The sequence below is a fragment of the Polypterus senegalus genome, chromosome 1 (genome assembly GCF_016835505.1).
Source record: "Polypterus senegalus isolate Bchr_013 chromosome 1, ASM1683550v1, whole genome shotgun sequence".
Classification (NCBI taxonomy): domain Eukaryota; kingdom Metazoa; phylum Chordata; class Cladistia; order Polypteriformes; family Polypteridae; genus Polypterus; species Polypterus senegalus.
This window is the reverse complement of record NC_053154.1, coordinates 16,889,431-16,916,441: the sequence shown is the minus strand read 5'-3', so window position 1 is coordinate 16,916,441 and position 27,011 is coordinate 16,889,431. Positions and strand designations below refer to the sequence as shown.

Genomic DNA, 27,011 nt, shown 5'->3' with positions numbered 1-27,011 from the left:
GGCATATGAATGCATTATACTACCTGCATGTATATGTTTAGCTATTATACCTTAATATAGACAGCTAAATGACCACTAATACACATTTAAGGTGTTACAGCATGTTACGGCTTTGTTAGACTTCATTTGGCTAAGCAGACAGTTTACAAAATGAAAATACCATGAAGAAATTCAGTTTTACAACCCACTGCATCAGCACTTGCCAAAAAGGCTATCAAAAACTGTGAGATACAGCAATGTCTTGGAATGGAAAAGAAAATCAATTGGCACGATTTCTGTGCCCATAATTAGTGGATGAATTTATCTTTTTTTTTTTTTTTTTATAACAATACACTGATCTTTGCATGCATATTAATTCAGGAAGGATCTATGGAATGTCTTTACAAGCCCCTCGGCTATCTTCCCATTTTGTTTTTCTTTAAATGCAAAGGATTAAATTAAAATGTAAATCAAATATGTTAAACACATTTAAAACTTAAAAAAATGAAACAATACAATCTAAGCTGAAAGCAGACAATCCACTTCAGTTTTCAGGCAGGAGTAATGTACCAGCTCCAAAAGAGATGTATATTATATATAAATAGCCTTGGCCAGAACTTACTGATCAGTTGTTCATTTTTGTCAGATGTTTACATTGAGGACTCTAAACCTCTAGGCTGAAAGCCTTCTCTGCGAATGCAACTTAAATCTATACGAGGTGTGACATCACAACGAACCAGCAAAGTATCATCTCGTATGTATTCTCTCTGTCTCAGAGCTTGTAAGTGCATGAATGTAACATAGCCAAAACCTTTAGGATTGCGTGGCATACTGGGGCGCTGGAAAGCTAAAAGATCTGGTTTTGTTTCCATCACCTCTTCATGGTTTTGTTGGACAGGACCCTCCGTCTGGTCTAGAATAGAAAGGCGAATTGTACCTTGGAACGGCCAAGGTAACTGACTATCATATATGCCCTGCATGGTGTGCACAAAGAGAGAAATGTAATTGGCACATCGTGGCACACTAGGCGTTTGCAAGTGAAGGCGCAGACAAAGCTTGTAGCCTGGCCGGCCTGTGTAGAAGCCTGGACTATGAATCACAACAGGCTGGTCAGCTTCTTGGGTTCGGAGAAATGCAGAGAAGTTCTCAATCTTCCAGATGTATATGCCATTGAACTGCTGAGCCTCAAGCTCATTCACCTTTTCTTCCAAAACACGGACTTGTCTCTTCAAATCGCCAACCAGGCCACTCTGCGTTTCCATCTTTGCTGTCAGTTCCCGGATTTGGTGATCTTGCCTAACAAGTCGACTTTCTAGCTGATGTATAGTCTCCTGAAGATGTTGCCGGTTTTGGTCACAGTCACAGTGGGATGGGGTTTGACCACCAGTTGCTCCACTCGCAGATATGGGGGATGCCATGGTGCAGGGCCCTGTTAGAGGGGGTGCTGGATCAAAATGAAACTCAGAACTATCACTTTGTAGGATTGGCCCCATGTGGCTGGGTGTGGTCAAGCTGAGACTACGTAAAGACATTGCCATGAAGTGCATATGCATCTGTGTGTACTCCTGCATGTGTTGTGCCAGCTTGTCACGCTGCATCTGAAGAGAGAAGATTGACATGAAATCAATTAAAATGCAAAACTACCTTTTAGCCAGACTTCATATTTTAATTTCACTCAAGCATTTTGTATTGACACTATGCATTCTTAATAAATACAGAAACATTTCCTTAGTAAATATATAAAATACATAAGCTGCACATTCAAAATGTAAAACAGACAAACAGAAGTCATGACCAAACTTAACTAATTTTGGAATTTTTTAAATTCATTCAACTTTAATGAACAATAATTGAATGAACAAAAATTCAAACAAAACTTAAGAAAAAAAGAACGATCAGTTTGTTTTCAAAGCAAGTAAGGGTCTGGGAAACAGCTATTAAAATATTGTGCATGCACGTCAACAGTGATTGTGGCTACCTTAAAGGAAAGCTTTACCCAAAAATTATCAAGTTTTGTATTAATAACTGTGAAAAACATTTTAAAAATATTATGTTTTCATTGAGAACCGAGATTAATTGGAAGAAAGTTTGAATAAATGTATGTCTATGTTGACTAACACTGGACCGCAGCAAATAGGGTTAAAAATGCCCATTGGTGTGTAAATCTCCATGTTACTCGTGTTGCATTATCCAGTCACATGTTTACAATTTGCAAAACACATGGAAGATCTGCCTCTAAAAGTATGTTTAATTCAAAAGCTCTATCCCATGAGAATTGTGTTTACTATTTATGGACATCATTAATTTTTCCAGAAGCATTTATTTAACAACAGTTTAGCAAAAAATGCATGTTGTGAGCATGTCACTGGATATCTGATATGTGGATTAAGCAACACAAGTAACAGGAGATTTGCTTGTAAACATTTCTGATATTGTTTGCTGAGCTCCAGCATTGTTCACCATAGACTACCATTCTATAATAAACTTCATGAAAACAAGAGATTAAAACTTTTTCACCGTCATAACAACAAAACACATGGGTTAAACATATAAAATCCTAAGCCTAAAAGTGCAATGATTTTGTGCAACGATTTTATGTCACATTTTTTGTCACGTTTTAAATTGGGCTTATTTTAAAACCTACGTATATATATATGTTTGGTATCATTCTTTTCAGAGTTTATCAAACCTTAATGCGATGTTGTTAGATTTTTAGATTCTTATTCCGTTTTTAAATTATAAACTAAAATATCAAGAACTCACGTCCCGCATGACGAGACTTTGTGCCAACATATTTAACCATACCTGGGGCCGGAAATAAAAGACAAAGAGTAGGACAGCTGCTGTACAGGGTTTTAAATATTTAAAGCACCGTGCGAGATGCAGATCACACTACAGGGCAGCAGCAGCAAACCAGCAGCCGATTGAGCAAAGAGGAGGTTTTTTAAAAAAAACCTATTTGTTTCCCACTGTATCAGCGTTTAAGAGGGGGTTTTGGAGCAGCGACCCCGTCTCCTTTGGGTGCATTCAGCCCCCTTCTCCACAACGTGAGCAGCAGAGACGTAAAGTGGCTGGCGTTTAGCGCAGGCCAGGGGGGATGGAGAGCGAAGCGAGTGGGGGTAACCCCCTAGTAGTAGATAAAAATATTTGTGAGTGGAGTATGTCCTTATTAAAAAAAAAATATGTATTTTTAAGTCAGAATATCTAACAAGCAAGCAAAAGGTAAACAATTTAAAAATATACAGTAATCCCTCCTCGATCGCGGAGGTGAAAATCTGCGAAGTGAAACCATGTTTTTATGGTTATTTTTATATATTTTAAGCCCTTAGAAACTCTCCCACACTGTTTATAAATATTCTCCACAGTTATACAGTAAACCCTCGTTTATCGCGGTAAATCCGCTCCAGACAGATAAATGACTTTCCACGAAGTAGGATTCTTTATTTATAAATTTAATATTTTCGCAGTTAGAGCATAGAAAACCTGTTTACAACCTTCTAAATACGTTTTTTAACATTATTAGAGCCCTCTAGACATGAAATTACACCCTTTAGTCAAAAGTTTAAACTGTGCTCCATGACAAGACAGAGATGACAGTTTTTTCTCACAATTAAAAGAATGCAAACATATCTTCCTCATCAAAGGAGTGCGCGGAATGTCAGAGAGAGAGACAAAAGTAAACAATCAAAAATCAATAGGGCTGTTGGGCTTTTAAGTATGCGTAGCACCGCGATAAAGCGCCCGCAATGAAGGGATCAATGTGAAGGTAGTCGTTCAGCATTTTTTACAGGAGCGTCCGTATCTTCTAAGCAAACAGCCTCTGTGCAAACAGCCCCTCTGCTCACACCCCTCCGTCAGGAGCAGAGAATGTCAGAGAGAGTGAGGGAGACAGAGAAAAGCAAACAATCAAAAATCAATACAGGCTGTTAGAGCTTTTAGTTTGCGAAGCACCGCGCGGGAAGCCTATCGTATATCATTGAGGAGTTTTATTTAATACGTAATACATGCTCTGATTGGGTAGCTTCTCAGCCATCCGCCAATAGCGTCCCTTGTATGAAATCAACTGGGCAAACTAACTGAGGAAGCATGTACAGGAAGTAAAAAGACCCACTGTCCACAGAAACCCACGAAGCAGCGAAAAATGTGCGTTATATATTTAGATATGCTTACATGTAAAATCCGCGATAGAGTGAAGCCGTGAAAGTCGATGCACGATATAGCGAGGGATTACTGTAATTGAGATTATGTAGACTGACGTAGACTTTACACATTTAAATTGAAGCACGCATCTGATGCAACAATTCTTGTTTATTTTGTATGTCCCTTGTATGAAATCAACTGGGCAAACAAACTGAGAAAGTATATACCATAAATTAAAAGAACCATTGTCCACAGAAATCCACGAACCAGCAAAAAATCTGTGATATATATTTAGATATGCTTACATTTAAAAATCCGCAATGAAGTGAAGCCGCTAAAGTCGAAGCTTGATATAGCGAGGGATCACTGTACATCTAAGTCAAACTCAGTCATGGAGAAAAGCAGTAGCTGCATTCTCTTAGTAACTATTCAGTTTTTCTTAATTAAAATGGACTGAAGTGAAAATTTCTTGGCTTAAGTAATTAGATAATCTCTTCTGCCAAAGCGTTTTTTTTTTTTAAACATCCAAACAAACCAAGGCATACATTTTGTGTTTTTCACTTGTTCATGCTACAGACCAACCATGGGTGCAGATAATTTTGCCATTTTTTGTTGTTCCATTAGGAAGCAATTTTCAACACTAACTTTTTTCACCCCAAAGGTCTTCTAAACTGCCATTACAAACTGAATGCACAAATTTGGTGTTTGCTTAAGTGAAGTGCCTGAAAGCTGATTTAGGTTATGGATCTCATTGGAACACCCATTTTATTTTATTTTTTGCACGTAGCAAGAAAATCCTCTTAAAAATGTATTACCTAGTCATGATCTACAGATTTCTCCATATACAATACAGTATACCAATACTTAACCAAAGTAGATACAGGCTTTAATGGGACAAAATGTACAACCCATGACATGTCCGAGATATAATACTGCTTAAGAGAAGATAAGTAAACCTTGTTTTAGTAGTTTTTTTATAGCATAAACAACAGGTTCAAATTAAAATTAGTTCTTTGAACAGACTTACCTTTTCTGGACATCCAAAGGAACTAAAAGTACATAGCACAGGGGCTTTGGGACAATCCATATCACAGTGGCTTTTTAGCTGTAAAACAAAAATGTCATTCGAGTAGTCCTTAAAAGTCAAATTCATATTTTTGCAATAATTATTTCAAAACTTCTGTCAGCAATGACATTTCCTTGGAGAATTTTCACAAATAAAGTGTGTTATGATGATTTACTATAAAAATGACAGCAGAAGAATTGTGACATAATGAGTGGACTAGTTTTGGTACACACAGAGTACGTAAGAATTTATTTTCAAGATCAATTCAATAATAGCATGGCTGGCTTTACAGACCATTATTCCTTGCGCAGACTTGAAAAACATACCTGCCACATGCTAACAAGAAATGGTTTCATTTAGTGGAAAACCAAAAATACAAAAGACAGCTTTATAACTTTTGGTTTCTCACTACCCAAAACTAAGCTCAGTGTATTTTGCACTTACTGTATATGTTAGATGTGGCTATTAGGTACCCATCTCTTAATCATATAAATCATAACATGGTGAATGAAAAAGGTTGGTCACTCTCACCTGCTCTCGAATTAGCTCAGTACTGCAGTATTCACACATCACATTTGCTAAAGGACATTCTTCTTCATGAGTCTATCAAAATTAAAGAAGTACAAATCACTAATTTATATATAGAGACAGATATTTCAAAATCCCTTAACATTTGCTTTGAACGAGTGTTAAAAACATACTTTTCATATATGGTATCATCAAGTCTGGTCACATTTAAGCATCCTTATTACCGCAGTTGGCATCAAGAGTCTCCAAAGTCAATGCAGATACAGCAAAGATCTTTGCTTACTTAAGACACATGTGAAATAGTCCTGACCACAAAAAATGTTTCACATCTTACAACAATTTTCCTTCTAGAACACTGGTACCAGTTCAATTCTCCCTCCCTTAATGTCAACAAACTGATCGTAGCAGGACACAGTTCACACATTCATTTCATCTAGATCGAACGGGGAAATGTGAAGAGGGTTAGTAACTTTAAATGTGTTGAAGTTATCACTGTAAGTGAGCTGGGCACAACACATCTCAGCAAAGCAGCTCACCAATGCCTTTACTTCATCACATGCCTGTGGACAGCCTGGATGCCTCCATCAGTGCTTACCAACTTCTATCAGTGTACAGTGGAGTCCTTCCCTTACTGGCAACACAACACCTTGGTATAATACTTGCTCAACTCAAGACTGCAAAGTACTACAGAGGTGTGGTGAAGTGGTGAACAGAATATTACTGGAACACATCTTACTTGATTTCTAAATGTATATAACATTTTCTGTTTTAGAAAGGTACATTTTATTATTGAAAACCTTTGTCATTCTACATTGCCACTTTCCTCAACCCCAATTTAAAGTCAATAACACTCACATCGTGAAATTCAGAGACAATGTTTATCTTTGGGCCATGAAGCTACTCAACAGTTGCTCTTAAAGACAGCTGCATGAGTATACCCAACAGGTGTTTCTTACTAATATCATATGGTGTTATTGCTATTATTATTATTAATGTACGGTGTTAATTGTCACTTGTTATACTAGTGTTGCCACCCTGTGGGAGACATGCTGATGAAAATCCATCTATTACTGAGCCTACGTATACCAGTTTAGTCTTGAAGCATTAACACAGCATACTTTTATCTTTCAGTGTAACATTACATTGTCAAATTACCTTATCAACTTAAAATACAAAAAGTAAAGAATATGATGCACACTTTCATTATTGAAGAGCAGGTGTAAGAATGTATGATACATGCATGCATGATAACAGACTCAGGATGTACTGTATATTACGGCATAAAAATTATTTATTTAGAAACCCCGTATTTTCTAGCTAATAAATACAAATACTTTTTTTTCTTTTTTATATAAGCTGTACAATGCTGAAACGAAAACATCTTATATTCTTAGTCCAAAAATCATGCGTTACAAAAAAAGTAACGTTTTGACCAGAATAACTACTAAACATGCTAGGGATATTTTTCAAAGTTGAAATCTTTCATAAAAAATAAACCCTCAACAGGTTTTCATTTTTATTTAACCCAGCCACAGGGGATGCACAAACCGGTGTGTGTCTTCAAGCTGGTCCCAAGCCCAGATAAATGGGGAGGGTTACGTCAGGAATCAATATGTGGACAACAATACAGAATTCCATACCGAATCAGTCGAGGCCCGGGTTAAAAACGGCAGCCACCAGTACTGTTAGCCAACAGGGTGCTGCCGGAAATTGGGCTGCTGCTGGACGAAGGAGGAGAAGAAGAGTGGGGAGATGTGTCCGGAGGAAAGAGGAGAGGAGGAAGGTAAAGAGAGTAGAACTCAGGGTAGGAACTCTGAATGTTGGCAGTATGACTGGTAAGGGAAGAGAGTTAGGAGATAAGATGGAGAGAAGGAAGGTTGACGTATTGTATGTGCAAGAGACTAAATGGAAAGGGAGTAAGGCCAGGTGGATTGAAGGTGGATTCAAATTGTTCTATCATGGTGTGGATGGGAAAAGAAATGGGGTAGGGGTTATTCTGAAGGAACAGCACGTCAAGAGTGTTTTGAAGGTGACAAGAGTGTCAGAAAGAGTAATGATTATGAAGCTGGAAATGGGAGGCGTGATGATGAATGTTATTAGTGCATATGTCAAGCAAGTTGGGTGTGCGATGGATGCAAAAGAAGATTTCTGGAGTGAGTTGGATGACATGATGAAAAGTGTAACCAAGGGACAGAAAGTGATGATTGGAGTAGATTTCAACAGACATTTTGGTGAAGGGAACAGAGGAGACAAGGAGGTGATGGGTAGGTATGGTGTCAAGAAGAGTAATGAAGAAGGTCTTGCCAAAAGGATGGACATGGCTGTGGTGAATACCTGTTTTAAGAAGAGGGAAAAACATAGGGTGACGTACAAGAGTGGAGGAAGATGCACACAGGTAGATTATATCCTATGCAGAACAGTCAATGTAAAGGAGATTTAAGACTGCAAAGTGGTGGCAGGGGAAAGTGTAGTTAGAAAGCATAGGATGGTGGTCTGTAGGATGACATTGGAGATCAAGAAGAGGAGGAGAGTGAGGGCAGAGCCAAGGATCAAATGGTGGAAGCTGAAAAAGGAAAGACATGCAAGGTTGAGTTTAGGGAGAAAGTAAGACAGGCACTGGTTGGCAGTGAAGAGTTACCAGACAGCTGGGCAACTACAGCAGAAGTAGTAAGGGTAATGGAAAGAAGGGTGCTTGGCGAGACACCTGGACATAGGAAGGAGGAAAAGGAAACCTGATGGTGGAATGGGGAAGTACAGGTGAGTTTACAGAGGAAGAGGATGGCCAAGAAGAAGTGGGATAGTCAGAGAGATGCAGAAAGTAGGCAAGAGTACAAGGTGATAAGGCACAAGGTGAAAACAGAGGTGGCAAAGGCTCAAGAAAAGGTGTATGATGAGTTGAATGAGAGGCTAGACACTAAGGAGAAAGAAAATGACCTGTACCGACTAGCTACACAGAGGGACCCAGCTGGGAAAAGTCTGCAGCAGGTTAGGATGATAAAGGATAAAGATGGAAACATACTCACAAGTGAGGAGGGTGTGTTGAGCAGATGGAAAGAGTACTTTGCGAGGCTGATGAATGAAGAGAATGAGAGAGAGAGAAGAGGTTGGATGATGTGGAGATAGTGAATCAGGACGTGCAACAGATTAGCAAGGAGGAAGTAAGGACAGCTATGAAGAGGATGAAAAATGGAAAGGCCCATGTCTAGATGACCTACCTATGGAAGCATGGAGGTGTTTAGGAGAGATGGCAGTGGCGTTTTTAACAAGATTGTTTAATGGAATCTTAAAAGTGAGAGGATGCCTGAGGAGTGGAGAAGAAGTGTACGGGTGACAATATTTAAGAATAACGGGAATGTGCAGAACTGTAGTAACTACAAGGGGATAAAATTGAGGAACCACAGCATGAAGTTATGAGAACAAGTAGTGGAAGCTAGGTTAAGAAGGGAGATGATGATTAGTGAGCAGCAATATGGTTTCATGCCAAGAAAGAGCACCACAGAGGCAATGTTTGCTCTGAGGATGTTGATGGAGACGTATAGAGAAGGCCAGGAGTTGTAGTATTGCGTCTTTGTGGACCTGGAGAGGAGTTGTGGTATTGCATGAGGAAGTCTGGAGTGGCAGAGAAGTATGTAGAAGTGAGAAAAGTGAGTGCAAATTAGAAATGTAAACAGAGTATAAATCAAATGACAACTTGCACTTCTGCAGCATACTATGAGATTTGCTAGCTGAAAAATATAAATATCTGCAAAATAGTGAAGCAATAGTTGTGTTTTTTGTTTTTTTTGCCAACTGCATGATGAACTGATTTAGCCTTCTGCTATACTCTTGGAATAAAAAAAAAACAAACAAAATAATTAGGGGAAAAAAAGTATCACAACCAGTCATTATGACAAGGCAATAAACAAATTTTTAAACAAATAAAGCTGCTTTAAATGTTATGTTGATTCATATCCTTAACCTGAACAGTTTCACCCTAAAGAGTGCCCCACTGTCAATGGCCTCTGCGAATCTGATGCAAACATTCTCATGTACAGTGTCCTTGCAAAGGTATCAAGGCCCTTGATTAATTTTCTATTTCTATTAAATAATACACCAAATCTTGAAATTGTTTGCTGTGATATGCAAGACTTTGACTGTAATCTGTACATGTCTAAGGAACCTAGAAAAGTACTTTTATTTCAAATCTCTTTATTTTTTTATGTAATACTGCCTTATATGAAAGTGATTTTTTTAAGCTTCTGATAATCAAACTGCACATTTACCAGATATAAACTACCTTATTGCATATTGCTTCTGTTTATAACGAACATCCACTTCGTAAAGCTTATGTTTAAAAAGTAGGAATTCAAACACATTGGATATGCACAAAGAAACATGGCCAATACAAAAGAGTGATGATGGAGTATAACATGGTATCAATAACCATGAGTTTTGCTTATCTGAAACTGTTACTGAGTATGTTGTAAATACTGCATTTATGTTAAGGAGTCACAAACCAAACTTGAAACCCAGCAGCATTGTTTAATGCTACTGTAGTCTACGAAACAGTATGTGCTCTCAAGCTATTAGATGACAATTTGAGTTGCTCAAATTTCCTCTGTTTCACCATTAGTATGAATGTATCTCGCACAAGTTTTCAATTATTCAGACGTGTTTTACAGTAAACAGGCTAGCATAGTAGTGAAGTACTTAGTGGTTCAGAGTTGCAGCTCCAGAGTGGTTTGCTCCAGATTTCCTCACAAATTATAAAGATGTGTTTAGAAAGTGGAGAATCTATGTTAGCCTGGTGTGCCTGAGTGTAGAGGGGTGTGGGTAAGGCTCCTTCCCTCCTTACTCCCCATGCACTGCTGGGTTAGGGATCTGCTACCAAAAACTTTAAAGTGAATAAACTGGGGTCGGGGAAAGATGAATGAAATGCTAGCAAGAGATGTGTTTAAAATAATTGAAATGGGGACAGTCCGGTACTCTGTCTTGTTAGAGCAATTCAGCTGGCATTAAGCACATTACCTATATACAAAATAGGACAGAAAGTCCAAAGTCTGTGACTGGGCATAATGTTGGGTGGCATTCACAAGACAGCTGCAATGTCTGGTGAACAAAGTCAAAAAGATGCACAAAGGAAAAGGGACATACGAGAGGGCTGGAATATCCAATGAACAAATGCAAACAAGGTACACAAAGAAAGAGGGACACAAAGGCTAGCATATCAGGGGAACAGAGCTTCCTAAATACACAACGTGACTGAAACAGACTTACCATCGTACCTGTTCTTATAAATGCATAAAAAAGTATTTCGTAAAGCTAGCTAAATAATACAAGCACCCTGTGCTTACCTTTGCCTCCTCAAAAATGATGGAACCTGCACAATTTGGGCAGATGATAAGCCGCCGTAAACACTGATTAGCCATATGTTCATTCATATAGCTCCTCCTCACTTGTTTATTGCAGTCTCTGCATGGCACTGTAGCATACAAGCACTGGGATGTATGTGTCTAAATAAGCGAGGAAAAACAAAAAAAGAAAAGAATGAAACTATTAAAAGCCAAAAAAGACAAAAAAAAAAACAAGGCTTGGAAATACTCAGTGTTTTGAGCAAATGTCAAGATCAATTTTACTAATAAAGACTTTTCTTTCGTGTTTTAAACTCTTAATGACTGCCCGAAAAGTAAACCGCTACTGAACAGTCTTTAAATAAATGCCAAATCACCTTCAGAAAAATATAACACAGAGAATTATAGTTATTTGCAAATAAATATCAAACAGAATGTACACACCTACACAGCAAACATTGTCAATCTTGTAAAAAGGCTTAATGAGCAAATGAAACAACAGATTAAAATTTAAAATAACCAAAAAATATGCGCATCAAAATAGCTATTGGGCCAGTTGTAAGAGTTTTACTCTTGAGAACATATAGATAGGATTGAGGTATATAGTAGAAAAGACAACAACAAAGCAGCTACACAGAATCTATTAGATATCTAAAAACAACCAAATAATACTGAATGGAAAGATGGCCAAGAACAATATGATAGTAACATTGTTATTCATAATGTCCCCATCTAATGCCAAACACTAAGCTTTCAATTTTTCCAGTAGATGGTGAGGAATACCACCATGCCTTTGTTGTTGCTAACTTAACAGATGTATTACTGTTATAATTTGCTTGTTAGTGCTGAGGTGGCTGGATGTAAAATTTCATACATCATATGTTTCTTGACATTTTAGAAAATGTGCTATAAAGGTTCTATGAAGGCAAACTGTACTCAATACTAATCATGACAGAGATGCAAGCTAAGAAAACAAACAAATGATGCTGGTCCATTTCAAACGTAGCTTTTAAATAGATGAAAGCCTCTGGATTTCTAAAATAGACCATAAACAAAACTGAAGGCTCCAATTAATGCTTTCCACTGCGCTACTCATGGCAATTTAAATGAAGATTTATCACCCTCGCCAGGCGCTGAAAGTATCTGACGGGTGCAAAAGCAGCATATAAAATAAATTAGCCAATGCAAGAAGATCTACAACTCAGCTCTTAAATTTCATTGCCCATTCCCCTTTTTATGACTATAAGCAAATTATGAATCATTAACATATCCTTATTATTTCAATAAAATTAGGGTAATTTAGGAGGATCACAGCAAGTTATTTTAAATTTCACTGCAGTGTACTCTATTTAATCCTTAGAATTCAGACTTCTACATTCTACCATTCCTTTTTAATGGATATCACAAACCACTTAATCTCTTGTGAGACATGCTTGTTCTTTAGAACACAGAAGTCCCTCTTAGTTGAAAATTTGTGAAAATAAAAGTGGCCAAATTCAATTTAACCATTTACAGTGCAATAATATACCATAGTTTAATCCATCAACTGAAACAGATGTGAGACCATTCCAGACTTGCCAGTGAATGTGACAAGACATGGACCAGGAAAAAGTCTAGTGAAAGTATAATGTATAATAATCTTATATTCTGAGATATTCAGCAGATTTTATTATATATACAGGTCAAAAAAAAAAGGAACACTTTTTAATCAGAGTATCAAGTCAATGAAACTTCTGGGCTATTGATCTGGTCAGTTAAGTAGCAGAGGGGGAAGTTAATCAGTTTCAGCTAAAGAAATGAACAAGAGATGCACTAGAGGAGCAACAATGAGACGACCCCAAAAACAGGAATGAATGGTTTAACAGGTGGAGGGAGCCCACTGACATTTTTCCCTCCTCATCTGTTTTGTCACTCATTTTGCATTTCGCTACAGTCAGTGTCACTACTGGTAACGTGCAGCGATACCTGGACCCTACAGAGTTTGGCGGCACCAGTAGTCCAACTTCTCCAGGATGTCACATCAATATGCGCCATTGCCAGAAGGTTTGCTGTCTCCCAGCACAGTCTCAAGGGCACGGAGGAGATTCCAGGAGACAGGCAGTTCCTCTAGGAGACCTGGACAGGGCCCCTCGTAGAAGGTACTGAACCCATCAGCAGGCCTAATATCTGCTCCTTTGGGCAAGGAGGAGCAGGATGAGCACTGGTAGAGCCTACAAAATGACCTCCAGCAGGCAGGCCGCTGGTGTGAATGTCTCTGACCAAACAATCAGAAACAGACTTCATAAGGGTGGCCTGAGGGCCCGACATCTTCTAGTGGGCCCACTGTCCGCCCAGCACTGTGGAGCTCGATTGGCATTTGCCATAGAATACAAGAATTGGCAGGTCCACCACTGGCGCCCTGTCCTTTTCACAGATGATTGCAGGTTTACCCTGAGCACATGTGACAGACGTGAAAGGGTCTGGAGAAGCAGTGGAGAAAGTTATGCTGCTTGTTACATCGTTTAACATGATCGGTTTGGTGGTGGGTCAGTGATGGTTTGGGGAGGCATATCCATGGAGGGACGCACAGACCTCTACAGGCTAGACAATGGCACCTTGACAGCCATTAGGTATCTGGATGAAATCCTTGGACCAATTGTCAGACCCTGTGCTGGTGCAGTGGGTCCTGGGTTCCTCCTGGTGCACGACAACGCCCAGCCTCATGTGGCGAGAGTATGCAGGTAGTTCCTGGAGGATGAAGGAATTGATAGCATTGACTGGCCCCCACTCACGCCTGACCCAAATCCAGTAGAACACCTCTGGGACATTATGTTTTGGTCCATCTGACGCCTCAGCCTGTCCAGAAACTCAGTGATACCCTGGTCCAGATCTGGGAGGAGATCCCCGGGGACACCATCTGTCGTCTCATTAGGACGTTGTCATTCATGCATACCAGCACGTGGGGGCCATACAAACTACTGAGTACGATTTGGAGTTGCTGCAATGAAATTTTGACAAAATGGACTAGCCTGTCAGCCACATCATTTTTTCCCTTTGATTTTCGGGGTGTCTTTGAATTCAGCCTCCTGTAGGTTGATCATTTTCATCAAATGATGTGGCATTCATTCTCTCATTCTCTCTCTCTCTCATTGCTGTCAAGTTCGTCAATGATACAACTTACCTCCAGTTTGCGTAGCTCCATCCTTTGCTCACAGCCTTTATTGGGACAACGAACTGTTAGTGATAAAATTTCTCGTTTTGCAAAATTATCTGGAAAGAGCTGATTTTCCAAGAGTATCTCATTGTCCACTGGACACTTTTGTCCTGCATCCCTTAAACAGAAAACGTGAAATTCAGTTCAGGGCTCCCATTTTACACTGATCTAACATCGCCATAATCTTCTTGACTACTTTAATATAAAGATTATTCTGAGCCACAACATATTCTTGAAATCCTCAAAGTAATTCAACATAATTCCTTAACATAGGACGCATGCTACTCTGAAACAAGTCATTTTTTGTTTGAAATAGTACATATTAATCCCATTGTACCAAGTGGTGAAATAATCATGCTGCGATTGGGTCTTTAAATGGGTTTATTGACATATTGTGACTTGTGTAGAGGAAATGCTTTACTTTTGCTTTCTACATAGGATTAAGTTTCAGAGAGTACATACCCTATTACAAAGCAGTAGTCATTGAGAAATGTGGAATCAACTGTGCGTTAACTGCCTTAACATGCAACTCTCATAGTGGTCTGTCTTAATGTTAATATGACCAAGAAATGTATTAGTAATAAAACAATAACAACTGTTACATTACATCTGGAAAAAAGTTGTTCCATTATTTTATTAATGTATGAAAATACAATTAAAGTGTTACTGACCACTTTACAAGCTATGATGAAAATGGTCTCCACTTTTAGTGATGCAAAGGTTCACGCACCATAATAGGTTCATGAAAGCAGACCTCAACTCATTTGTGTTGGCAATCACTTTGTTAACTTATGAGAAGCTCTCTTCATACAATCTGAAAAGTCGGCAACATCTGTGGTAGAGGCTAAAGTGTCTATTGGTTTTGGTACATTGCTCACAGGACCAGTGGTATTCTAGTTTTTTACCAACTGAACTGGCCTTTCATTAGTGCACTGGGGTATTACTCCACAAACCCTTCGCATGTGATCTAGATGGATCCTGTACATACAAACAGCACCACAGTCCAAACATGCAGTTTCACCTTAACAGAGCATATCTTCCCTCCAGCAGGCTTTCAAGTACTGTAACAGAACTAACAAAATGAAATAATGGGAAGTCCCACCAACTTCAAAACATTACATTTGCTGCTGTTAACACTATCCCTATTGGGCTCCTTAACAAGTGCTGGACTACTTCTTCATAATCTAAGCAGTTTTTGTGCAAAACACTGTATTTAACCACATACCCATACTCCCTTAAAATAAAGGCAATTTATTTGTTTCCAACCAACAAACTGAATGCCTGTAAGATTGGCAGACCCACAGCCAAAGGCAGAAAATGCAGATCCACAGAGACAGTGAGCAGGCTAATATTTTAACACAAATCTCTGAACATATTACACAGTGTTTCTCACTGGAACACAGACATTCTCATATTTTTATTACAGGCTAAATTAGCAAATTTTGAACTTAACATTCAAGTCAAGTCAAGTTGGGGAGCATGCACTGGTATAGTGCGTTGCTGCACCCACTACACGATGAAACAACTTGGGATCCCAGTTGGCAACCTCCGGAAATTACCCTCTATCTGCCGCAGCCACGTCGTACGTGGGCGACCGCTTGGCCTGGTCCAGCCACCCGGGTCCCCAACAACGAGGATCTTACGAGCTGGATCACCCTCAGGGAAATGCACCACATGGCCGTAGTGCCGTAACTGACGCTCCTTCACAATGCAGGTAATGTGCCTCATTTGGGACTCCATGAGCAACTGCTCATTCAACACAAAGTCAAGCCAACAGTAGATTTTCGGGAGAGAGACAGTATCAAAGGAGTCCAGTCTTTGTCTCAGGTCACTGGATAGCATCTATGTTTCGCAACCATATAGTAAGACAGGAAGAACCAGGACTCTAACAACTTGCACCTTTCTCCTTTTGCATAGATATCGGGAGCACCACACACCCTTTTCCAGCGACCTCATGACCCCCCCCATGCTCTCCCAATCCGTCTACTGACTTCATAGGAAGAGTCACCAGAGACATGAATGTCACTACCAAGGTAAGTAACATTGCTATGAAATAATGCGTGAGAAAGTCATGGTGTGAGCTAGATTGACAATACAGAAGAAAAAGTTTCTACTCATGTATATAATTTCTACTGGAGATGGGTCTAACTGCTTCCTGCAATACCTATGATGTACTGTAGGTCAGGTAATGCCCACAGTGTCAGTCATGAAACACCCTTTGAGTCACAAAACCTTAATCTTAACCATAGCGTAATTTGGCATGCAATGGGTGCTTTGTGACAGACGCTGTGGGCATTTCAGGATGTTAGGGTATTACGTTGCTGACCTCAAAGGTACTGCAGGCTACTATTAATCTTTGTTGTTCTATTGAAACATTAAGGTATATGTAGTGTGAAAGAGCTGTAAAATTTGAATTACCAAAAAAATTATTTATGTAATGATGAGAAAAATATAACCACTTGTAAATGTATTGTGAGGTTTTTAATAAATGCTATAAGCACAAAATAAAGCAGTATGCCAATAACAAACAAGGATTAATGTTTGTTTGCATAGTTAATGGGTAGCATGATGGCAGGACTGCTGGGGTGCAACACTGAGACTGGGGTTCACTTTGCACACTACCTGTATGGAGTATGCATATTCTCCTCGTGTGTGTATTTTCTCCAGGTGATTCAATTACCTCACATAATCCAAAGACACTCAGGTTAGGTGGACTGGTGCTAAACTGGCTCTTGATACTAGTGTGTTCATTTTGTTATAGGCTGATGAGGCCTGTCCAGGGACTGTTCCTGCCTTTTCACCATTGCTTGCTGGGATAGGCTCCAGTTTCTCTGTGACCCTGCTCTGATTAAGTGAAAATGGATAAATTTTAACATTCTCAACACCCTTGCCCCCTCCCTTAACTACAATTCATGGTCTTGGGAGGCACAGCCTTTCCGAGTAGAATAAAGCATTATGGCAAGAGCCAGTGCTGGAATATGTACCAGTCAGTCAATCACTGTGCCCATAGTTAGAAATATTGAAAATCAAATGCAAAACCAATCTAAAATATTAGAAAGTCCAACTATTTATGTAGCACTTATGTAATGTATTAAAACAGAAATTACATACATATTATTTAAATATGAAAAATACCTGATAGACTGCAGGATACAGCCTTTACAGAAGCGGTGGCCACAAGGCGTTTGCACTGCTTCTCTCAGAGCCATTAAACAGATGGGACATTCATACTTGCTTTCCAGCGGAGGCTCAAATTCCACATCATAGCCTTGCATCTCAGTTGTGCAATGCGGAATTTCTTGGTATGTGGCACTACCATTATAATTCTTCAGGTCTGCTTTTTCTGATGCAGCACAGCTCCCAGACAATCCAGCACAGCAGCCACTGCTAATACTGTCTGTCTCACTGTCATACCCGACGAGGCTCATTCTCAAATCTTGGGCTGGAAAGAAAAGACAGTGTAGATGAAACACCCGATACCAATTTCACAACAAACCAACATCATTATTTGGAGATTAACAGCTTGTCAGGGTGAATTTAAAGTGTTCCAGTATAGATGTAAGCTACTTAATTGAAATATGATAAAAACAAACAAGCTTCACACACCAAACACATGTATATACCTACTTACGTACACTCACGACGTAAACCCTTTGGCCTGTTTATCTGAATATACTGAAACCACCACCAAATTGTTATTTTAAGAGATTTACTTGGGTCCCCTTAACTTATTGGTCTTCACTGCTGAATACATATAAACATAGGATCGCCTGACAGATAACTGACTATCACAAACGGTCTCTTTTGCAGTGATTTAAATGCTCATGTCCTTTATGGATCCTGATTTGTGGCACACATCCTGTGACGATGTGGGTTCTGGCTCCACACTCCCTTTGATGTTTGGAAGCACTTGAACCCAACACCGTCGATAACGTAACCGAGTGAGCTAGTCAGTGAAGGCAAATAAACACTTGAGCAAGGGGTGGTGCAAAAAGCGCAATAGTTCTTTTATTTAAAACAGTCAACAAAACAGGTGTTCAAATAAATAGTGCAGTACTCCAAATGTTTCATTAAATAAATAATCCAATAAAAGAACGTGGAGGTAAAACCAATAAATAGAAAAAAACAATCCTTAAAAACCAGAGGTTAAAATCTTCTCGTGGAAGCAGTCTTTAAAACAACAACAAACAAGCTCGGTGCTTCTTTTCTGTTAGCGTCTCACCTGCTTATCCTGTTTGGGCTTAGCAGCAGGCAAGACGCTCCCTGCAGCTGCCCTCCTCTACACACTCGAGACTGGACACCTCCCGATCCCTGGCTTCGGTTTGGCTCTCATCCCAGTCCCCGAGACTTGATTACCCCAATAGCCAGGACGCACACATTGGGGACTCCACCACCAAGTCTCCCGACTTCTGCTGCCTTCTGCGGCTCATCGCTTTCACCAGGTCACTCCCACTACATGGTCGCTCAGCGGGAGCAACATCCACTCAAACACCCGGGTGATGGCCTTACACCCAGCTTCCTCACAGCTGCCCTCGAGCGCTCAATCGCGCACGCACCGCCTGCTTCCTCGCTCCCTGTAACCTCTGTCTTCTTTTCCTTATCTCGTTCTTTTTTTTTTTCCCCCCTCTCGTTCTTTTTTTCATCCTCCCCAAAACCGACTCGCGCTTCTTTTTAAATGACGAGGGCCACAGCAGCTGCACCATTAGCCATGGGACAATCACAAATGTGGGCAGTTCCTCACCTGTGCACTCGGTGAGAAACGCCCACACCCTACGGATCGCCCCACGGCTCGCTATGGCCCAACGTCCCCTCGCTAAGCCACGAGCGAGGTGATCATTTATTTAAAATGAATGGCGTTTGCTCAACGAGCTGTGGGCCCATAACACCACATTCCACCCTCCATAAAACTCCAGTTGCATGGGAAGGCTCCACACCACTGCCAACCCAATGCAACTGTAGCTCAGGTCCACAGCAAGGCCACTCTACACTGCACTAAAACAATAAAAGCACTAAAACAATCCCACTAAAACAAACAAAGCTAAGCCCCCTTCAGAAAAACAGGACATTAAAAGAATAAGAACTTTAAAAGACAATTGAAAACCAGCAATAAATAAATGTACTTAAAAAGCTCAGTCCTTAAAAATGTCCTCCTCCGGCTTGGGTACGTGGGTCCTTCCAAAAAGTCAGTTACCAATCCCGCTTGCTGCTCTGTCTCCTCTTCTGGCCCCCACTGCTAGCTCATCCCACCGCTGGGGGCTATCCCACCACTGCCACCAAATGTGTTGTTCAAGGTTTTCTTAGTGTTATTCAATGTTTTTACATTTAGTTTACTATTACGCTGTGCATTCAATGGTATAATTAACTATATTTGTGCTAAAAATCTTAAAAAAAATATATACAGTGGTGTGAAAAACTATTTGCCCCCTTCCTGATTTCTTATTCTTTTGCATGTTTGTCACACAAAATGTTTCTGATCATCAAACACATTTAACCATTAGTCAAATATAACACAAGTAAACACAAAATGCAGTTTTTAAATGATGGTTTTATTATTTAGGAGAAAAAAATCCAAACCTACATGGCCCTGTGTGAAAAGGTAATTGCCCCCTTGTTAAAAAATCACCTAACTGTGGTGTATCACACCTGAGTTCAATTTCCGTAGCCACCCCCAAGCCTGATTACTGCCACACCAGTTTCAATCAAGAAATCACTTCAATAGGAGCTGCCTGACACAGAGAAGTAGACCAAAAGCACCTCAAAAGCTAGACATCATGCCAAGATCCAAAGAAATTCAGGAACAAATGAGAACAGAAGTAATTGAGATCTATCAGTCTGGTAAAGGTTATAAAGCCATTTCTAAAGCTTTGGGACTCCAGCGAACCACAGTGAGAGCCATTATCCACAAATGGCAAAAACAGGGAACAGTGGTGAACCTTCCCAGGAGTGGCTGGCCGACCAAAATTACCCCAAGAGCGCAGAGAAGACTCATCCGAGAGGTCACAAAAGACCCCAGGACAACGTCTAAAGAACTGCAGGCCTCACTTGCCTCAGTTAAGGTCAGTTTTCACGACTCCACCATAAGAAAGAGACTGGGCAAAACGGCCTGCATGGCAGATTTCAAGACGCAAACCACTGTTAAGCAAAAAGAACATCAGGGCTCGTCTCAATTTTGCTAGGAAACATCTCAATGATTGCCAAGATTTTTGGGAAAATACCTTGTGGACTGATGAGACAAAAGTTGAACTTTTTGGAAAGCAAATGTCCCGTTACATCTGGCGTAAAAGGAACACAGCATTTCAGAAAAAGAACATCATACCAACAGTAAAATATGGTGGTGGTAGTGTGATGGTCTGGGGTTGTTTTGCTGCTTCAGGACCTGGAAGGCTTGCTGTGATAGATGGAACCATGAATCCTACTGTCTACCAAAAAATCCTGAAGGAGAATGTCTGGCTATCTGTTCGTCAACTCAAGTTGAAGCGATCTTGGGTGCTGCAACAGGACAATGACCCAAAACACAGCAGCAAATCCACCTCTGAATGGCTGAAGAAAAACAAAATGAAGACTTTGGAGTGGCCTAGTCAAAGTCCTGACCTGAATCCAATTGAGATGCTATGGCATGACCTTAAAAAGGCGCTTCATGCTAGAAAACCCTCAAATAAAGCTGAATTACAACAATTCTGCAAAGACAAGTGGGCCAAAATTCCTCCAGAACGCTGTAAAAGACTCATTGCAAGTTATCGCAAATGCTTGATTGCAGTTATTGCTGCTAAGGGTGGCCCAACCAGTTACTAGGTTCAGGGGGCAATTACTTTTTCACACAGGGCCACGTAGGTTTGGATTTTTTCTCCCTAAATAATAAAAACCATCATTTAAAAACTGCATTTTGTGTTTACTTGTGTTATATTTGACTAACGGTTAAATGTGTTTGATGATCAGAAACATTTTGTGCGACAAACATGCAAAAGAATAAGAAATCAGGAAGGGGGCAAATAGTTTTTCACACCACTGTATTTACATACATTTCATACGGTCTGGAACGGATTAATTGTATTTACATACAATCCTATGGGGGAAATTACTTCGGTTCCACTGTATTACTGTCTGACAAAATTACAGGCATTTTACGGAAATACAAACCAGTATTACTGAGAGAGAAAATTAAAGGCACACAATACAGTGACGCATATTACAGCCACATACAAGGTCCCTTGCCATTTAATATAGACTGTTCCTACTAATGTTTATGCACTACTGTTCTAGCGCCCGTTATTGTAACGGGCTTAATGTCTAGTTAGTAATAAATACATGCCAGTATTTTTCATTGTACATACTCTTCAAATTAATTTAAATGAACTGTCATTTTTTTTCCTTACTTAGAAACTAAGCAAACTCATATCGCTCGCCCACCCCCGACCCCCCCATAACCCACCCGGGGCACACAACGCACCAGCCACTTCGTGTCTCTGCTGCTCACGTTGTGAAGAGGGGGGCTGCACGCACTCTAAGGAGATGAGGTCGCTCCTCTGAAACCCCCTCTTAAACGGTGATACAATGGGAAACAAATACATTTTTTTTACCTCCTCTGTGCTCGATCTGCTGCTGCATGATCTGCATGTCACGCAGCACTTCGAACATTTAAAAGCCTTTACAGCAGCCATCCTTTTGTCTCACGGGACGTTAAAGTGTCTCCGAGAAGGTCACGTCTTGACCCAAGATTTTTTTACATAATAAAGAGATATGCAATGATGCTTCTCCTGTTGAATCATATGACACTGCTAATCACAGTGTATCTTCTAGGAACTGGATGGAGAATTCACAGTCATTACATTGTGATATTTTTATTCCTAACAAATACTATAAATGTATTATAGGTCTAATAATTAAAAAGAAATCTCTTATAATCCAGCTGCAATAACACAGAGATTCTGTCCTCCTATTGTGTCTTTAACAATGTAGAGAAACGCCAAGCAAAATGACACCTTTTATTGGCTACCTAAAAAGATTACAATATGCAAGCTTTCGAGGCAACTCAGGCACCTTCTTCAGGCAAAATGTCTTTAAGAATGAAACACTGCAATCAAATGACCTTTCCACCTTATTTGTAATCAAACTCCCGGACACAACTGTAAAGCTTTTGTGGTTTCTAACAAGCTTCAGATTTGAACACACATTCTATTATAGCTTCCCAGATGATATTTACTGTTAACAACAGCACTTAACTTTCCAGTCTAAAATTATAAATACCTACAGAGAGGACAAAGTACAGTACAGTAGATAAGTTTGGCTGTTAAGCATGAGGGGGAAAAAAAGAGTCTCCTATAAATGTAATATAAGTGGGATACAAGTCACAAAACTATCATAACAGCACAGCAAGAGACATATAAATATGACTGGAGGTCACCAGAGTGCACAATGACTACCCTATGAATTGCCAAAATTATGAAAATGAAGTCAACAAATGAAAATCACTGGAAATATTTTCCAATGTGACAGGGACTTGAAATGAACCCACTTCTTTGGGACTGAAGTAATCAACAAAAAAAAAAGAAATGCAGACATGGGGAGAATGTATCAATTATTAAGTGCATGGTTTGAACCCAGAATGCTAAAAACTGTGCAACTGTATCCCTAACAATAACATTCTCAAGACTGCTTAATCCTTGTATAGCAAGAAGACCAAAGCCTATCCTAGTAGCATTAGATAAAAGGGAGGAACCAACCTCACACTTACGTAATTACGTAAGAACATAAAAGGATCACCAAATGGAAGCCGACCACCCAGTCCACCAATCATGTTTGGTTAGCTAATATGCTATCCAGTTTAAATTAACCAGTTAAACTAACACACTTCTTCAAAAAAAAAAAAGGGAGCCCGGACACCCAGAGAAAAATGTACACAAACACAGTAAGAACATGCAGACTCCACAAAGCCCATGACAAAGTGCAGGATTCCAACCCAGGATCCTGGATCCATAAGACAATGATGTAAACCACCTTGCTACCAAGCCTGCCCACAACAAAATACTGATGAGAATGAATCTTCTCCTCTTGCTTGGGGCCAATTCGGAGATGATCACATTTAAGTTCTATTAAAGCAGCACGTTTACACCATTGGTACTCCCTAGCTAAATACAGGTGGGACTTAGTGTATGGCAATTATGGAGACACAACCAAGCAAATAAAACTTTAACCATTTTCTTTTCAAACTAATTTAAATTAACTTTCATTTTTTTCTTACTTAGAAACTTAGCAAACTCATATTTTCATGAACTGATATGTACCATCTATCACAAACAATGAGAGGTAGTACTGTATTATCTGGACTTTGAAACCGCTTTCTGTTTTCATGCACATGTGTTGCTGGATGTAACTGTTAGCGTGCATAGTAAGCTCAGCCATGGTAAAATAGTTTGATCCACAACTTGCTGAAATTCCCAGTTTCACCATCTCAGCTACTGGCAGGGGCAGATGACAGACTGAGCGATCCCTGAGAAAAGGCAGCACAGACAGCAACAGAAGAGACTCTGTTACAAATAAGCAGATAGGAAGCTGTCCGTATGGTAGAGGAGAATAACAACCAGCTACGTACTTGTAATTCCAGCATCTTAAGTATGCCTCGCAGCCATGGCATTGCATGGCATGTGCAATTATTCAGGAAGCACGTCTCTGCTGAGGGATGATTCTTCAGTTAGTAGTGGCTTTTTATGACACAGTTGTGCTTGTTTCCAGTTCAATGAGGTTATCAACAACTGTAGGATGTTTAACCACAAGGTTGATTTACTATAGTTACCCTTAGTTCACTTTAGATTAAATCGTGTTTTGTGATTTTAAGTATAGCAATATTGTTTCACTGTCATTTTATTATTTAGTTTGAAACTTTTTTTTTCTGCAAAAAAGTACTAAAGCATTACACATTGTTGCCAATATTTCCATTAATGGATATTTCCAGTGCAAGTTCTGACTTGCATACAAAAATTGTGTTATGAATTTTAGCAGGAGTGGGACTCATTCATAACCCAATGGCCATCTGTATTCAGTTTTACCACCTGCAGCCATACTACCTGCACTTCAGAACAGGTAGCCCACATGAAGCTGAGCGTTTTTGGGTCAGGCCAGTAGTTGATGGGAGACCATCAAGATAACGCTGCTGGAAGAGGTGTTGGCGAGTCCATTAAGAGGTGTTGACTCCTTGATCTGTGTGTGGATCCCAATGTCCCAGTGCAATGGCGGGGTCACTATGCTGTATAAATTGGTGTCATCCTTCAGATGGGACATAAAACTGGGGTGTAGACTCTCTGTGGTCATAAAACATCCCTTAGCATCGTTCGAAAATAGTAAGAGTGTTTTCGATGTTCTGGCTAAAATTGCCAACTATGTCCAAGTGATTCTGCCCCCCTAATCAACTCCTGTCCCTTATTGGCTAAGTCTCTCTCTCACCCTTTCACCACCTAACAGCTAATGTGTGGTGAGCAAACTACTGGTACAAGAATGGCTGCCATTGTATCATCCAGGTTGATGCTTTATATTGATGCTGGCTGAAGTGGCTCCACAATCACTACATAAAACATTTTGAGAAGGTTGGAAAATCACTCTTCTTCTTTTGGCTGCTCCCGTTAGGGGTTGCCACAGTGAATCTTCTTCTTCCATATCTTTCTGTCCTCTGCATCTTGTTCTGTTACACCCATCACCTGCATATCTTCACTCACCATACCATAAACCTTCTCTTGGGCCTTCCTCTTTTCCTCTTCCCTGGCAGTTCTATCCTTCGCATCCTTCTCTCAATATACCCAGCATCTCTCCTCTGCACATGTCCAAACCAACACAACCTCGCCTCTCTGACTTTATCTCCCAACCATCCAACTTGAGCTGACCCTCTAATGTCCTCATTTCTAATCCTGTCCGTCCTCATCACACCCAATGCAAATCTTAACATCTTTAACTCTGCCACCTCCATCTCTGTCTCCTGCTTTCTGGTCAGTGTCACCGTCTCCAACCCGTATAACATGGCTGGTCTCACTACCGTCCAGTAGACCTTCCCTTTCACTCTTGCTGATACCCGTCTGTCACAAATTACACCCTTTTCACCCTGCACTCTTTTCTTCACCTCTCTTCCACAATCCCCATTACTCTGTACTGTTGATCCCAAGTATTTAAACTCATCCACCTTCGCCAACTCTACTCCCTCATCCTCACCATTCCACTGACCTCCCTCTCATTCACACACATGTATTCTGTCTTGGTTGTCCTACTGACCTTCATTCCTCTCCTCTCTAGAGCAGATTTCCACCTCTCCAGGGTCTCCTCAACCTGCTCCCTATTATCGCTACAGATCACAGTGTCATCAACAAACATCATAGTCCACAGGGATTCCTGTCTAATCTCATCTGTCAACCTGTCCATCACCATTGCAAATAGGAAAGGGCTCAGAGCCGATCCCTGATGTAATATAAATGTAAATTAGTAATTAATTAATGCATTCATATCATCTAAATAGATTTAGTTCATTCTAATAATAGTAATAATAGTTCTTTACTACATAGGATTCTCAGAAAAACAGCATTATATACCCAACCTTTGAAACTTTTAATACATATATTTACACACAATTATTGAGAGTTACAAATGAAAAAAAAAATCAAATTTAAATCTAAATATAAACCTTGTTGGAAATTTTGAAAATGCAATCATTAAGTACAAATAAAATTAAGAAAGTTTACCTACATATTAAAAGTGAGACACTGGTTTGTCTTGATGACTTTGACAAAACAAATTATTCAAAATGTAATAGTTAAAATTATTTTGATTAATGTTAAGGCATCAGTTTGTTGTAAAATTTTGTATGCAAGTACTTCATAACCACCATTCAGATCCAAAAGAACCCCCACCTCCAAAATATCATTCTGAGTCACTTTCCTGTTCCAAGGCAACTACAGATGATAAACTTCAAATATGGACTATATAGTTACAGCATGTGTTTATACAGAACATTACAAGAACTTAAATATTGGCAAACATGGCATAGAAAGGGATGAGACAAATATTTGATATGTTTAAATCCTTCAATTGTTATCCTTCCTTTAAACTAAGATTTGCATTAGATTTGAGGGAGAACGGCTTAACATTATTTGACAAGTCATCTATGTAACTGACAAGTTTAAAATCAAAGTTGTGTGCAACCACATCTTAGTTTCATTATGAAGATATCAAAAATGAAAACATTTAATTTCTATCAATAATCAAACAAAGAGAATAAGTTGATCAAAAAGAACTGGAGTAATTTATTTTGAACAAGAAAAAGTCTCAGGCTTAACAGGTAAGAAAAATTATAGGTGAAAGAAAGAAAAAACAATGTATTTAAAGGTTTTACGTATTGCTGAACACAATCAATTTGACCACCTTAGGGTGTGGTGTGTGTAGATATGTGTACACTTGCATTCATGCCTGTGTGTCACGATCTGAGTCAATGAACTAACTCAGAATGAATCATTCAACCTCAATAAAGTAGCATGCCAGGCACAGAGTAGTAACTGTGGTCTGTGCGGGACCCATGTCACCCAGGATGGATGAACACTGGATGCAAACAATAACAAGCAGGGAGAAAAAAAAACAATAAAAAATACTGGCCCGTGGGTGTTTATACCCACAGGTCAGTCCAAATCTAGGCTGTGAGTTAGTCAGTTTCTTTCCTCCATGGCCCTTCCCCCAATTAAAAGGTCAGGAAATGCTAGCCTGTTCCCAAGGGGAACCCCACCAGACAACCCAACCAACCATTTTC

The 27,011-nt window shown here is 39.7% G+C and overlaps 1 protein-coding gene across 1 annotated transcript in view; it reads right to left on the bottom strand.

The window, feature by feature from the left end:
- Window positions 1–305: 305 nt before the first annotated feature.
- The window catches only part of traf6 (TNF receptor-associated factor 6), a 71,340-nt gene continuing 44,634 nt past the window's right edge, over window positions 306–27,011 (bottom strand). The window contains exons 3-8 of the mRNA XM_039744281.1: window positions 17,372–17,678; window positions 14,204–14,354; window positions 11,047–11,205; window positions 5,717–5,788; window positions 5,147–5,224; window positions 306–1,577 (exon numbers count right to left, since the gene is read on the bottom strand). Of these exons, the coding sequence (XP_039600215.1) occupies window positions 630–1,577; window positions 5,147–5,224; window positions 5,717–5,788; window positions 11,047–11,205; window positions 14,204–14,354; window positions 17,372–17,664 (1,701 nt within the window). The 5' untranslated portion in view covers window positions 17,665–17,678 and the 3' untranslated portion in view covers window positions 306–629. The remainder of the gene's footprint in view (window positions 1,578–5,146; window positions 5,225–5,716; window positions 5,789–11,046; window positions 11,206–14,203; window positions 14,355–17,371; window positions 17,679–27,011) is intronic.